The sequence below is a fragment of the Leucopleurus acutus genome, assembly GCF_964270905.1.
Source record: "Leucopleurus acutus genome assembly, chromosome: 19".
Classification (NCBI taxonomy): Eukaryota; Metazoa; Chordata; class Mammalia; order Artiodactyla; family Delphinidae; genus Leucopleurus; species Leucopleurus acutus.
The window spans coordinates 15,709,518-15,725,661 of NC_139161.1; the positions used below are offsets into that span (position 1 = coordinate 15,709,518).

General features: G+C 40.9%; 1 protein-coding gene across 2 annotated transcripts; it reads right to left on the reverse strand.

Moving 5' to 3' along the window:
* Nucleotides 1–672: 672 nt before the first annotated feature.
* On the reverse strand, nt 673–11,035 carry METTL2A (methyltransferase 2A, tRNA N3-cytidine; the record flags this gene model as incomplete). Of its 2 annotated transcripts, XM_082859970.1 has the most annotated exons (9): nt 673–1,482; nt 2,340–2,405; nt 3,832–3,938; nt 5,407–5,546; nt 7,009–7,069; nt 7,405–7,454; nt 8,552–8,910; nt 10,628–10,719; nt 10,926–11,035. In XM_082859970.1, 9 exons carry the CDS (start codon nt 11,033–11,035, stop codon nt 1,328–1,330), a joined length of 1,140 nt encoding a protein of 379 aa, XP_082716096.1. In that variant the 3' UTR covers nt 673–1,327. The 2 variants fall into 2 exon arrangements, with proteins under 2 accessions (XP_082716096.1, XP_082716097.1); XM_082859971.1 differs by lacking the exon at nt 10,628–10,719 and having other exon boundaries at nt 10,926–11,034.
* Between the last annotated feature and the right edge of the window lie 5,109 nt (nt 11,036–16,144).

Below are 16,144 nucleotides of genomic sequence, written 5' to 3' on the forward strand. Positions count from 1 at the left end.
AGAGCCCATGCTCCGCCACAAGAGCAGCCACCACAGTGAGAAGCCCGCACACCGCAATGAAGAGTAGCCCCCGCTCGCTGCAACTAGAGAAAGCCCGCACGCAGCAACGAAGACCCAACACAGCCAAAAATAACTAAAATTCAATCTTTAAAAAAAAATGGTTCAAGGGACCTCCCTGGAGGTCCAGTGGTTAAGACTCCGTGCTTCCACTGCAGGGTTCACCGGTTTAATTCCTGATCAGGGAAGTAAGATCCCACATGTCATGTAGCGTGGCCAAAAAAAAAAGAAAAAACAATTCAGAAAAAAGTTGACTATTCTCACAGTATTTCTGGTACTGTACTTCTCTGTAAGTTTGGAATTATTAAAATAAATGCTTATGACTTATATTTTTATAAATAAAATAAACAATTATGAGAATATTAAAGTTTGAGTTAAAAACCCAAAATGTAGGAATGAAGAACTGAAAATTCTTAATTCAGTAAAATGAAGAACACATCATATAGTTTGTGGACCATCAACGGGGGCGATCACATTAAAAAAGTTAACAGGGATGAAAGGCTCACATTCAGAAATGAAATGGCTAAAATGTCTCTCAGTCAAACATTTAAGGGCACACACAGAAAGACAATTTGCTAAAAGTGAAGATCCTTTTAATTTTTTTAGATGCAGGTTACTTAGATGGGGAAACAGTACTTAAAATTCCATGGAACTAAGGTCAAGCAGAGACCATGACCAAATACTTAACAAGGACACTGTATTTTGATGCTCTTTTTTTGAGTCAGGACAATATCCAAAGACAGGTGATTCTTCCTAATTTGCATCTCTGATGACCAATGAATGAGGCCTTTAGTCATCTTTGTATCAATTTCTTAGTCTAGGCATTTGAATCCCCAACTAATTTAATGCAACTTAGTTAATTCACTTCATCATATACAATACTTACACATGGAAATAAATTCTTTGATTCCCATGAATAACATTTCAACTATTAAGTTACAAAATGGCAAGAAAGATTCTTTGAGATCTCCAAGTAAGAAAAAAAATGAGAAAAGTATATACCACAGGGCTTCACAAATATGAAGCAAAAATGGTTAGAATCTTTTTTTGTTGTTGTTGTGTTTTTTTAAAACATCTTTATTGGAGTATAATTGTTTTACAATGGTGTGTTTCTGCTTTATAAAAAATGGTTAGAATCTTGATATAAAATAATTCTTCCTAGGTTCAAATCTGTTGGAATCCTTGAATGGTTTAATAGCTACAAGACACCATTTGTGGGCGTTCTTTTTAAAAAGCCCCAATGACCTCGCCTGTCAGGAGCAGGTGCCTCTCAGCTGGTGCTGGACAGAAGAGGCTTACGATATTTGCACTGAATCCAAACTCGGTACATTGTCAGTTGTTTCCCTCGATTCACTTGCAACCGGCGATCCACCAGGTTCTGAACCTTTTCCAGTCCAGCAGTAGTGAAAAGTGCGTCCAGTTCATCTAGTTTGGAAAGAGATGTTTATATATTTTCCCCTGAAGAAAAAGCACTGTGCCTACCACTTCCCATGTTAAATGGCACTCTGTGAGATTGCTGTCCTTATTTATAGATTTTAAATGGCTTGAGCAGTATTGTTTAGTTACACATGCAGTAGTGGCTTGGTAGCAGGAAGTCCACATTTAGGTAGGGGAAGGCAAACCATGAGTGAATGGCAGCCTGGAACCCACAGGGAGAACCTCTCTAAAAGTTAGCTGATGAGAAAGAATTTTCTAGGGTTCTACGTACACCTTACAATTATATGCAAAAATTGACATATATGGCATGTCAAGGCCATTTTTTTTTTTTTTTTTAGGAGAGAGGTTCCATCACTAACTAAAGGTTCAAAAAAGTATGTGACCTGACAAACGGCCCAGGAATGAAGTATTCATAAGGCACTGGAGGAGGAGGAAACTGGCAGCAGGACAAGCAGCGGAGGAGAGCAGTTCTGAGTTATACCTAGAACCCAAGGGGCCATGAGTTCACCGTAACTCAGGTGCACCTAAGGTACAACCCAGCTTAGAGCCTGAAACAGCTACAGTGGAGTCTTGCAAAATGGGCAGGTTCCTGTTTTGGACAAAGTGATAGAGAGGAAGAGCAGCCAGTAGAAGAGCAAAGGAGGGACAGAAGGATCCGACAAGCTGAGCCTACTTGGAGCAGTGAGTGGTTCAAGGTGGCTGAAGGTAGGCTGAGAGGTGGGGAAGGGCAGAGAAGAGGCTGCGAAAGATAGAAGGGCCAGATGATTTCACTTCTGAAAGCACACGGAGGAACATGTAATCTGGCCCTGTGGGGGCTATCAGCATAAAGACGAGTGCTTTCATACCTTGTGTGAAGAAGTACACTCTGGTGCCATCGCCTCTCACATAGAAATTTTCAGACAGACACTGACCTGCAGAGTGGTGTGGTAAAGACCAGAGAAACTTTAAAGCACTTCTTTGAATTTCATTGCCAATCAAATGTGCATCAAGATATCAATTTCTTGGGCCAAGAACGGATCCTTTTCTTGGTTACACTGGTACTTTGCAGGAATCTGCAATTTCTCTCCTACAAAGGAATGGTGCTTTGGAGAAGAGCAGCCCAAGGGGAATAATCAAACTTCAGTGTTAGCTAACACATGCAATTCTCAGCCCCCTGTTCTACAGTTCCGTTTCATGATGAAAATAGCTTGTTTTTCCCTCCCTCCCCGATTAAATAAATAGCGCATACACTTTGTTTGAAAACAGAAACAACTTTCTAAACAGCCTTCTGCCCCTCTAAAAATACGTTTAAAAAAACCTCAAGGAATATAGCTAAGTTTAAGGAAATCTGAGACAGCCACTATTCCTGTTTTAGTGACTGTCCTTTTGCATGTCTCTCTACGTATCCACATGCACATTCATAAATATGATCACATATATACTGTTTTTATCAAAGACACACACTTCCCCTCCTGCTGCTAAGTCCCCTGACCTTGTCAATTTAACAACCTGATATGTAATCAATCCTTCTATACCTTTTGAATGTCCAAATAATCTTATTTTCCCCCAGTTACTGTTATACATGGGATTAAGTTTAAAATACCCATGTGCACATTGCTTTTCTCACTTGGTAATATAGCATGGAAACCCCCCCAAGACCAGTGGTATGGGGTCTATCTCATGTGATATGCACAACATTCCCCTATCCAGAGGCAGTCACTTTGTTTCCAAGATTTTGCCTATCATACACATATTATGTGCTGGTTCTTGAATAAATCCCAAAAGGACTGTTGGATTGGATAGATAACACTAGGATGCTTAAAGAAAGGCTGTAACCATTTCTATTTCTACCAATAATGGAAGAGTGTATCTCTTTCTCTGAATCAGCCAGCAATAGGTATCTCATTGTTATTTTTATTTTCTTGAAATTTTGGTTTCAGCCATTTGGATCTGCTCTTTAGTAAATCAACTCTAAAACACTTCTTGTCTGTTTTTTGGTGGGTCACTGATCTTTTCCCTTATCAATTTGCCAACAGCCCTGCTTGAAGAGCACTGACATTGTCTTTATCTGTTCCTTTAACTGAAAATATTTGTCCTCAATCTGTCATTTGTCTTTTAACTTTAATGGCATCTTTTGCCATACCACACTTAAAAACTATTTATGTAATCAAATGCCTTTTTCTAAAAAAGACCTCCCTAACACCTAGATTATACAAGTCTTCAAAAACATACCATCCTTATCATGTATTAAATGGCTTTATGTATGGAGCTATATAATTTGAGTCTCTATTTTATTCCACTAATTTGTATGACTATTCTTATGGCAAAACCGTTGTTTTGATTATAGTGGGAAAATACCTTTTTTAAACCGAAGCTGAGCCATGTCATAGCGGCCATAATCTCGCAGAAGCATCATCCCTCCAGGCTTCAGAAGCCTGCTTAGCCTGTTGATAGCTTTCTGCATCCTGTGGGGCAGCAGGGAACGAAGATCAGATCTCTTTAGGGATAAGGTTCCTCTCCCCTGTAGCATATCCCGAAAAGCCCTGAAATCTCCTCCGCTCTTGTTTCAGTTATAACCTGAGCACATGCCCAAACCTCTGCTGTGCCTTCCGCTGCCTGCTCACAACTGTGCCTCCAATCCACTGCCTTCAGTATGAAGAGGTCTGAAGAGGCCTGCTTCTTCAGCAGAGGTCCACCGTGGGGGAAGTTATATGTTCTCTGCCTGATTCACTTCCCACTCCTCATGGGGAAGCCAATCCTACACCAGGCTCCCATGGATCTGAGAGGACCCCTGACCACCCGGTATGGAGATTGCTAGTTGACCCATCTGCCTGCCCCACTAGGCCCAAGCTCTTTGAATGCAGCCTGCATCCTTCCATCTCTTAAATGAAGACTGAACCTAGAACTTACAATTTACATGGTGATACAGTCTGTATGCAAATGAGTACTCTGGGCAGACTGCTTTACACTTCTGACTTTCCATATACAGAGTCTCAGTGCAGGTTTCAGCTTTAACCACTGCAAAAGTATAAATGCTTAAAACTTACAAAAACCATTTGAAAGTCTATTTAAATACTGAATAATGAATTTTTAATTTTAATGTTTTGTTTCAGTCCATATCAGTTTTTAAAAGTGTACAGCATGTAAGCTTCTGCAATTAATGTTTAAAACCATGCCAGGCTGTTTGGGCTGCCCTCCACCTGCCTTTATTTCTCACTCACAATATCCCTGTCAGGTCAGATGACACAATGCTATCCTAGAGGAAATGTGGGCTAGAGAAAGTCAGCCACCCCCCACCCCCCGCAACTGCCCCGAATGCTACTGCCTCCTTGAGACAGTATTTCACCTTCGTCGGGACAACTGGCTGCCTGTCTAGGAGACTTCAATGGTATCTTTTAGGGTAAACCAACCGACTTTCCTTTTATCTAATCGTGATTTTACGGAATTCTCCTGTACTATAGTTTTCTGAAGAACTTAAACAGAGAACACCTGAGTTAAACTTCACTGTAAATTTTGTGCTGTTAATAAGCTTGTTTTATTGAAAGCATTTAAAAGGCCAATAATGGGATGTTCTCTAATAGCTGTGGCATCCACAGTTCTAAGACATCATGCTATGTGATGGTCAATAGGAAATTTCCACATACCCACTAAGACAGCCCCCTCACTCTCTGGGGATGTTAAACCATAATCATGAGAAGAACCGAGCACTGCAGTCAACAAGCAGAGGTTTAGATGCTAAACCAGAAGTTGGACTCCAAGACAAATTTAGAAAAATAGTTGAGAAGCTCCTACTGTTCCTAGGATGGAGGAGCTTCTTCCTGCCTATCAGAACATTAATAAAATCCTTCTTATTTAGGTTCCAACTCTGACATCCAGGTCCCTGACCAAAGCTTTGTTTTTGCTATGCTACTGGCTAAGGGATCTAAAACTTACTTGTCTGGAATGATTGCTGAGAGAACAAATATGAGGATGATGACATCAAGACTATCCCCGGGCACTGGGTAACTCTTATCTTCATCACACAGGTCGTGAACAAAGGCAAAACACCGAGAAGGATCATATGCTGAATTTGTCTGCAGACAGATGGAAGAGAGGACACAGGCTAGAAAATGTTCACATAGCCTCAAGAAAAGCTATCTTGCTTTAAACGTAATCACCGCCTCTTCCCACTGAGGAGATAGTTCTTGCCATTATGGCAAACATTCTTACTCTTAGGGTAAGAATCAGGAACAACTCTAGGACCCTGTGGAATCTAACTGGTATGCTTAAAATGGAATGTTCCCAACTCCTCTAATTTTAGTCTTTATTCTGATGCAGAGTCAGATCTGAAGACTGGAAAATGACCAGGAAGGTAAGTGACCAAAAGGGCAAAGAGAAACCTCATAAGGAGGAAAACAAAACGTACTGAAAAAGCATGATTTAAACTCCTACTACAGCGTATTACACAGATCATAGAATTCTCCAGGAAAATCTCTCTCTCTAGATGTGGAAGATTTAACCTACAATTTATTATCATTAAATTAACTAAGGATAAGCCTCAATATTCGTCTGGTATAGGTTTGCAAGAATAGTTCCACAAGTGGGAATTCCCTGGCAGTCCAGTTAGGGAATGCTTTCACTGTTAGGGGCCTGGGTTCGATCCCTGGTCAGGGAACTTAGATCCTGCAAGCCAAGCAGTGAAGAAAAAAAAAAAAAAAATCCAGAATTATTACCAATTCCTGAGCTCCTATGCTAGGAGCATCATACATTATTGTAACACGCACATTTTTAGGGTAACTTCCCTATCCACATCTCTCTTCTCCAAAAATGTGACTTTGTTCCTCACTGGCCACAGCTAATTGAAACAGGGCAAGTAGACTGTCAGCTGGGTTGAGTCAATCAGACTTTCTGGGGACTTTGGAATCAAGACACTGTCATTGAGGGGAGGTTTTGGGAACACGTGAAGAGGGGAGACTTGTAAGGGACTGGGAGGGGCAAGTATGCTGAGGCCAAGGCCACGTGCAAAACCAGGAAAAACTTATTAGAGAAAGCTGGTCTGCAAAGAAAAAACAAAACAGAAGGCAAATGGGCAATGAGAGATAAGACACTGTGAACTTGAGGGAGGTATTGTGATAGGAGGGGGCGGCAACATCTCACCAGCCAGCCAGTTTGCCTTTGGTATCTGATACCTTTTCAGGGCTGAGTTTTAGTCCTGGCTACACTTTACGCCCTTGAGTTCTATGACAATCCCTTTAGCTGAGTTTGTCTAGAAGTTTCTGTAACTTGTAACTCAAAGAATCCTGAATGAAATAATCATCTCATTTTAATCCTTAAAACATGAGTTTGGGTAGGTCAAGAGACCCGCCCAAAGTTTCACAGCAGGCAAGCAACATATTCTGTATTCACATTTGGCCCTTTCCTCTACTCCATGCTGTTTCAGTGCATCTTTTACTTTCAGACCACAGTACAATAAGAAAATAGCTAGAGACCTTGATTTTTAGCAGACCCTTTCCCCTTTAAGTCAGTGAAAATTAGTGACAGGAGCACTGCACTTACCTGGACCAGTTCTACAGCTGTGGAAGAAAAATCACAACAGTAAACAAAGAGTCTTGGGTCACTGAAATGGGCAGAAAAAACAGCAGAACAATTAGATTACAAACTGTACTATGTCTATTCTCTTTCCTATGTGGCAGAGTTAAAATATGAAGGTACCATATATTAACAATGCAACAGGTTTAACACCCACTAATTTCCCTGATGACAAAGATAACTCATAAATAAAATTAAGTCAAAACAATCCATAAATGGATAATGTAGATATCTAATCTCCTATAACCCACAATTCCCAATAACCACTATTACCACTTGGATGCAGTAAGAGTTCTAAGAAACAACAACCCCTCACTTTGCTCTTCTTTGCTGTCATGTAGTTAAACTTTACAACAAACTTACTTGTTAGTTTGTAAAATTGGAAAGACTGTGTTTCCCACACCACAACCAACCTGTAGACAGAAATGAACTATTAATCACAGAACTTTCCAAAGAATTAATTCCCTAAAGCTAGATAAATAATCAACAACGGATAATCTTGTCTAATTGTATTAGGGAAGGTGTAGTGACCAGAGCTAAATAGTACCCATGACATTCCCTGCCCTTGACCTCGGGAACCCTTAAAGAGATAGCCATAAAAAATGAGAGCACGGGCTTTCACTAGCGGGAGGGAGATGGTCTGGAAAAAAGGGCATGGGCTGCTTTTACTTTCTGAGTTTTGGCAAATGGTCCTGTAAACAAAACATTTTCTTACTCAGCTCCACTATATCATTATTGGAGAAATGTTTCTAGCAGACTGGGTTGAAAAATTCATGAAAGGAGGACCATGGCAACACTGTCCTAAATTCAGCGCTGGGTGTGGTAATAATAAAAACAGCACCATTTACTAAGGGCTTACTGCGTGCCAGACACTATTCTCAGTCATTTTACATACCTTACTTCAATTAACCCCCGTAACAACTATGAGGCAGAGAGAGGCAGAAGTCCCATTCTGCTGGGTGAGGGACTAGCACAAAGTCATGCCAGAGGACTCAGTCCCAAAACTAGTCAGCTTCTGGTGGAGTGTGTTGTCACTTCTGTGAACATTTGTTACAGTGGCCACCCTAGACACTTTTTCAGGTCTAGCCTAGCCTCTGCCACACATCCAAACTGAGAAAACAAGAATTCTCCCACAATTGAGAGTAGGTACCACCGCAACTAACCTCTCCATCTCATAACTATCTTAGAAGTAACAAAAGTTGTCTTCTGACCTGGGACTCTTTACTAGATGGCAGGTACAGCAGGATGCTACAACTTCTGGATGCAATATAATGCTCCCAATAGCAGGTGATCTGTCTTTGTTTGCCATGACCACCAGCTATCTGGTCTGCATCTAGGGCATTTCATTAGTTCAAACACCTGGAGGTGTTTCCAGGCCAACATAAGGGTCCAGTCTAGTCAGGTTCATCAGTCAGAAGTTACTTTGGTGGTCAGCCTCTCTACTGCCACCCTATGTAAATAGTAAGACAGCCTCATTAACCCCACTACCAGGACAATAAAGGGAGGTTACCTCCAGTATTCGGTAGGTGGCTGAGGATCCAGGAAACTCATCAGCACAGATTTCCAGGTGATGGAGTTTCTGAGTTACATTCTCTTCCACAGGAGGTGGCTGTGTTTTACATCCAAGGCTGACTGAAGAACAACTGTGCTGTGCTTCTATTATTAAACCAGATCCATCCTCACTGCTTCTACACACAGGTACTTCACTCCCCTTGTTCTCTGAGAGCAAAGCCTTCAAGTGATTTTGGTTTTGGCTAGGTGCCAGCTCTGGGAATTCAGTAAAAAGCCAATGTCTATCCTTGAAAAACCCATTTTCATGGATTTTGTAGAAGTCATTCCAGTATTTGTTGGCATTGATCTCATAATCAACTGTAAATAGTTAAGAAAGAATTTTAAGAACCATCTCTCAATATTTTATCTGTATATAGTGTAAATAACCATCCTGCTTCACCAAAATTTGTACTAAAAGTTATACTCAAGTAGAGCCACAGTCTCAGAGCTGGTGGTCATTTAGTCCTACCACCTATCACACTTGAATTTGCTGTGTATCTTGTCCTTCCAGGGAGTTCAACTTCTGCCAGAGAACTTACTACCTATCAAATTTCCCCTCACATCTTTGGATGGCTCTTAACTACTAGAAAATCCTAATATTAAGCAAAAAATCTGTCTAATCATTTCTGATCAAAAGGTCCTACTATTTCTCAGGGCCAAAGAGAACAACTCTTTTGTATTTGAGGACAATTATTTCCCCTTCTAAATCCTCTTTTACAAGCTAAACGTCCCAGGTTCTTCAGTTACTCCCCATGTGAAATCAATGGTTATGATACAGGTAGCTCTTTACATTATGTTCCTCTGTCAGTGATTCTTTAGAGTGTGGAGCCCAGAAATAAATTCTCTACTACTAATAGAGACTAAAAATGGAAATAGAAAATGCTGACAAGAGGGGAAAATGTCTTCAGATGAGAAGAGATTTGATGATAGAGTACAGGAGAGACTAAGGTATGGACTATTTAAAAGAAAGCTGCTGTTTAACGTAAGCAGACCTAGATTTCAGTTTTTCCTTTTTACTAATTTATTATTTTTTTGAGATAACACTGGTTTATAACTAGATTTCAGTTTTCTGCTCTTTGCCAATACAGGGCCTTGACTAGTGTAGTAGGAGAATAAAAACCCGAGAAACTGGATTTCAATTCCACCACTACTAACTGCTTACCTCTGGGCAAGGCACTTAATGTCCTGAGGTCCAAGATTCTTTAACTGTAAAAAGAGGATATTGGACTATATGATTTTCAAAATCCCTTTCAACCTTAACTTGCTTTGATCTAGTCTTTGTCAAACTATGTAGGGTGAATATTTTGTAACCGGAATCTTCTAATTGTTGTTCAGAACTCTTTCAGTGGGTACTACTCTCCCATTCCTAGCACTACCTTCAATTGTCACTTAGGACACAGGCCCAACCAGTCCTAGTTTTTTAGTATCTAGGGATACGTTGCAGTGAAATCATCCACCTCTGCAGAAAGGGCCTCTTTTTCTTTGGCCAGACTTATTTCCACTCTGCTTCATCCATCTTTCCTTGGCAGAAGCCCTAAATCCTCATAGCCATCACACAAAGAAAAGGCACACAATTCACTACTCATTAGCCATCCCCCCAACAATATTCAGAATCTGACCACCTGAATCTAGCTTTAATGGCAACATTTCCTCAGGCGAAGTGTAATGATAGAGAAAGTATCGATACACCCTCTAAGACAATCATGTGACCACACGGTTGCCACACGCCAGCCATATTAACAAGGATCTAGTCAACATAATTAAAGACTTAAATCACTAGAAAATACTATCAAGATGGTTATCTTCTTCCAAACAAAAAACCAAAACCAAACCAAAACACGCTCTACGCCCTAACAAGATTTTAAGGCGCAGCCCTTTCCCATCCTTGCCCATCCCCTCCACTCCCATTCTACCTCCGAATTCTGTATCAGTCCACTAACAAAGACCCGGCGGCCTCGGTTCTCTGGCCTCTCCGGGAGAACACGTCCAGCAGTACGCTGGCTGTCTATACCACTGTGGGCCCACCTGGGCGCACCTTGTTTCTCCTGGCACACCCGCTGGGTACTGTTCTCCTGGACTTTCCTCTCCGCCGCCGCGGCCTGCTCTTCTGACCACTCCACACTGTCCCTGAGAAAATCAAACGGGTAGCTTAGGGGCCTCAGGTTCCCGCTGCGGGTAGGTGAGTCCATGGCCCCGGAGCGCCTCTCCCGTGGGAGGAGAGCGCCTCGAGCAGGGCAGCGGGACTCTGGCCGGCGGTCAAGGGTTTCTCGGAGCGCTCCACGGCGCCGGGACAGAGGGCGAACCGCAGGCCGGGCGAGGGGCAGGGCGGTTACCAGGCATTGTGGTGGAAGACGCGCGCCGGGTCGCTCAGAAACCGGCTCCCAAACTGCTGCCTCTTCCCGCAGACCGCGGTGTCTGCACCTTCAGTGTAGGAGGCGTCCATGACACCGGAGCCGGAAATCCCTACCTTTCCCTAACGCGAGCACTTCCTGCGAGGTCACGCCCCCTTCCGGAAGGCGAGCGGTCTGGGCGGGAAAAGACGGAGGCGGGGCGAGGCGAGGAGGGGCGGGGCGGGGCGGGGCGGCCCTGGGGGCGGGGCGGCCTTGGAGTTGGGTATCCAGGCGGCGCTCGGGGTCCGTCGGGTCGCGCGGGGCTCCTTGGGGAAGGAGAGGTGGCGGGGTGTCGCCCCAGAGTCGTTTGTCCCTGAAGAGGCCGGCGAAAAAGTGGGAGACGTTCTACTTGAGCCTCCTTTCTAATGCTGGGATCCTCTAACAGGTTCCCTAGTTTCCCTTAAGTTGTAAGGCTGGAAAAATCTAGAATCACTTTAAGAATTAAGGGTACCTAGTTCCACCGTAGAGCTAATGACCAAGATAATTGAGGAAGGTAGCAAGCAGGGTGACGAAATAGGGCAGTTTTCCAGCTTCTATAGTCAGATTATCACAGTGTGAAAAAGGAAAAAAAAATGTGTATACATGTATATTTAAAAAGTATATATATAATAGTGTGGGACTATATATATTTTTTTTCTGGGGGAGGATATGAAATGAATTCTGAGAACACGAGGTTTATTCGTCAAATGAAATCGAATATCCAAGGACAAGTTTAAAAATATAACTACCTTTTTGGATTATCTGTATGAGAGCTTATTTGCACAATCAGAATTGTAATACATACACATATGTAGTTATATTAATGCATTTTCAGCCTTACATTTCTATTTTGATAATTACTACAAACTGATTCTCAAAAGAAGAAAGTGTGCTGTCAACATAAGGTAAGGTTAATTAAGAAGACTTCCAGTAGAAGAGTGATGACTACCATTTGTAAGAAGAGAAGGGAAGAGTTAGTTATTTAAGTAATGTAGTACTAGGTTTAGCATACTGGTAACCAGTGATAGTTTAACTCCACTGCTTAGTCTTTCCATAGGCAAAACCAAGGGGAGCAATGAAAGATTCTATACCTTTCCCACCAAAGAAATGGGAACAAGCTCTAAACCCTCTGTAATCACTAAGAAAAATACAGGAGTGAATCAAGAAGATAAGATAGCAAAGAACTTGTACTACTTTTTTTGAAGACAAAATACTTTTGCCATTCTCAAGGTCTTTTGAAGCATTTTGAACAAAAGCTCCTTTCCAAAAAACAAGTACAAGGATTTTTATCTTTTCTCAAGGCCTGCTGTTTGCAGATAAGGTGGTTGGTTTATATTTATTTTTGGCATCTTGTTCCTTCATCTACAGGCTTTTTTTTCCTCCCCACACCAGAAGCTGTTTGTGGTCCCAATCAACAGTCCCACTGCGTATCTTCTTGCAGATAGCTCACTCTCTGTCTTCACTTGAAGTTGCTTGCTATATTAGTTCCAATAATTAGAGCCATTAAAAATGTCAAGCAGGTCTTCCTTGGTGGCACAGTGGTTGAGAGTCCGCCTGCCGATGCAGCGGACACGGGTTCGTGCCCCGGTCCGGGAAGATCCCACATGCCACGGAGCGGCTGGGCCCGTGAGCCATGGCCGCTGAGCCTGCGCATCCGGAGCCTGTGCTCCGCAACAGGAGAGGCCACAACAGTGAGAGGCCTGTGTACTGCAAGGAGGGAAAAAGAAAAAAAAAAATTAAAATGTCAAGCAACTTGGGCCTTTTAATAAAATGTGATAGAGTATCCTAAACTTAACTTTTATACAATTATCTTTGGTTGACCTGTACAACTCATTTTTCTCCATCTTTTTTTTTTTTTTTTTTAATATTTATTTATTTAGTCGCACCGGGTCTTAGTTGTGGCATGTGAGCTCTTAGTTTCGGCATGCATGTGGTACCTAGTTCCCTGATCAGGGATCAAACAGGGACTCCTGCATTGGGAGCGTGGAGTCTTATTCACTGCGCCACCAGCGAAGTCCCTTTTTCCATCTTTTGAAGCACCTAAAATAATATTTCGGAAGGAATTTGGAAGACATGTATCTGTGAGTCCTCCGTGGTATCAACTGGACTGTAGTGTCAGCAAGCACTACCCTTTCAGAGGAGCTAAGGGTCCCTCTGCTGGTGAGTGTTGAGAACTCTTCCAGCTCAGTGGGTGGCATGGGTTCAAAGCATGGAAAGGTTAAGAACTCTTAGGCTGGATTATTGCTTTGAGTGTTTAATCCTAGACAGGGGTAGTTAATTGTTTCAGGCTTTCATTCAATTCCAGTCAGTGGAAGTTCTGGGCTGTGTAAGCATGTGCTCTAGAACTGAAGGACTGGTGAAGGTATCCTAGTGTCCTAATTTGCTCTCCTTAACAGTTTCATAGAACCTGGACAGCCTTCGTAGCAGCCCTAGATATTGAATAAGCTGGTTTAACAACGTTAATTTTAAAGCAGCTTTTGTGGCTTTTTCCTTATTGCAAAATACATATATGTTTATTGTAGAACATTTAGAAGATATAGATAAGACAAAAAAAAGAAAATATCCCATCCTACCTTTAATTTAATCCATTAGACACTTTGGTTTATATCCTTCCAGTGTTTTTTTTCTAATTTATTTATAGAAATAATTTTTAAATTAAATAATTTCAGAACAAACTGCTTTGTGCCCTTCTTTTTTTACAGTTTCATTGAAGTATAATTTACATACAATTAAATTCATCCATTTAAAATGGAAAATTTGATGAGTTTTCATAAAAATCTGTATTTGTGCAACCACCATCATAGTTAAGTTTTAGAACAATCCCATAACGTTCTCTCATGCCTTTTAGCAGTTGTAGTCTGCCTTGTAATTGTGAATATTATTCTTTTGTTTGAAATATGCTTTTTTGAAAAAAATTATTTAATTAATTTATTTTTAATTTTTGGCTGCATTTGGTCTTCATTGCTGCATATGGGCTTTCTCTAGTTGTGGTGAGCAGGGTCTAATCTTCATTGAGGTGTGAGGGCTTCTCATCGCATTGTCTTGTTGCGGAACACGGGCTCTAGGAGCGCGGGCTTCAGTAGTTGCAGCACGTGGGCTCAGTAGTTGTGGCGCATGGGCTTAGTTGCTCCGCGGCATATGGGATCTTCCTGGACCAGGGCTCGAACCTGTGTCCCCTGCATTGGCAGGGAGATTTTTAACCCCTGTGCCACCAGGGAAGCCCTGAAATATGCTTTTATGACATAATTTTAATGACCCTTGTATTGTTTTGTATAGCTGTATCATAATATATTGGACAATTAGGCTACTTTAAGTTTCTTACTATTAAAAATTCACCATGAGAAAAATCCTTATAACTAAATCATTTTGTACATTCATAATTCTTTTTTTTTAAACATCTTTATTGGAGTATAATTGCTTTAAAATGGTGTGTTAGTTTCTGCTTTATAACAAAGTGAATCAGTTATACATATACATATGTCCCCGTATGTCTTCCCTCTTGCGTCTCCCTCCCTCCCACCCTCATGATTATTTCTTTAGGATTAATTTCTAGAAGTGGAAGTGCTGAATGAATGGTTATAATTAGCTCCGTTATTAAGCTCTGGGAGGTCAGAGCATTTTATCTGTTTGCTCACTGTTAGATATCCAGGTCTGAGAACAGGGTCCACCACACAGTTTGCAACTCAGGAAATAATTGGTGAATGAATGGCTGAGTACCTGTTGCTATACTGTATTCCATCAGAGAGAGGCCAATTTATGCTGTCATCAACAGTGTGATAATTTAATAGAATATATTACTGCACATTTAAAATTTTCCAAGACAGATGTACTTAAAAATATTCTGTCCTGTTATCACACTGATCCAAGGAAATATTTCAGGAATTCTAATATTTTGGCATCCAAGTTAAATCTCTTAGGTTGCCTGTTATACTCACAGCCATACCAAAAAAAAAAAAAAAAATCTCTTGTCAAACCATAAATTTTGTCTTTTATTTAGAAAATATAATCACTTATCTATAATGTTATCTATTTTTGTCCCAAACATAACATTATAAAGACTGGCAAATATACTTAGACAGTTTTGAATATTCAAGGTAACACAAAATTACTTCAAGGTTATTTCATTAAACAGTTTTGGGATCCTTCACTATCTTCATTGTTTCTTCCTGGCATGTTATAATTTTACATTATAAGCCACTGTCTCCATCAATATGGAACATGTATTTTCCTTTTTCTAAAAGGAAAAAAAAGTAATGGATGATATACACTTAAATATAAAATAATAAATTTTATATTATTTATATTTTTCCACAATAAAAAATTGCAACCCCTCAAACTTGTAATACAGTTATACATGTGCTCCTTTATTAAATGCATTAAAGAACAACAACAAGCATAATGGATGAGATCACCTTAAAAAAATTTTTTTTTGGTAAATACCTAGGAGTGGGACGGCTGGTTTTCTTGCTTATAAAATTCCTATCTAGCTATCCTTCATTCTGGGAATTTTTCTCCAGGCATACATAGCACTGATCAAAAATAACACTACTTTTGTTTAGCAAAGGCCAGAAGTCTGGTCTGGAATCTTTTTTTTGAGTGATAAAACTTGAAAAGAATATTCTTTCCAACCAAAATCCATCTTTAATCACAACTACTACAAAACTGTTACTCACTCATTGACCTTAACAGTGAAGAGTGAGTGAAATCAGCTATTCTTTAGGGTAATCCAAGAGATCAGTCTGAAAGTGTGTGGCTAAGGAGCCTTACGAAAACCCAAATCTAATCAAGGTTCCTTGGGGGATTGCGAAATTATTCCCTGAAACTGAAGGGTCATTGTCATCTGCTGCCTCTGGCTTCTTTCACAAACGATAAAAAAACTAATGCCACTTAAGTCACATAAACTCAGGTGCTTATTGCTGAGAGGGCTGTTAGGAGGTCAGAAGGGCAGCCCTGTGCTGAGGTAAGTGCCAGCTTTGCTTTTCTCCTTCCTGCTGAGGCCCAGGCAGTTTTGAACCAGGTAGGGGCAGCGGAGTGCAGCTGGTTGCTAGGGGAATAACCGCAAGGCATCTATCTACTAGCAAGAATTAGGAAAGGGAAACCATACTATGACTTAAACTTTTTTACTGGTCAGAATTCCAAAGATGTCAACATTTCCAGCTGCTAAGAATGTATTAGACAAAAGC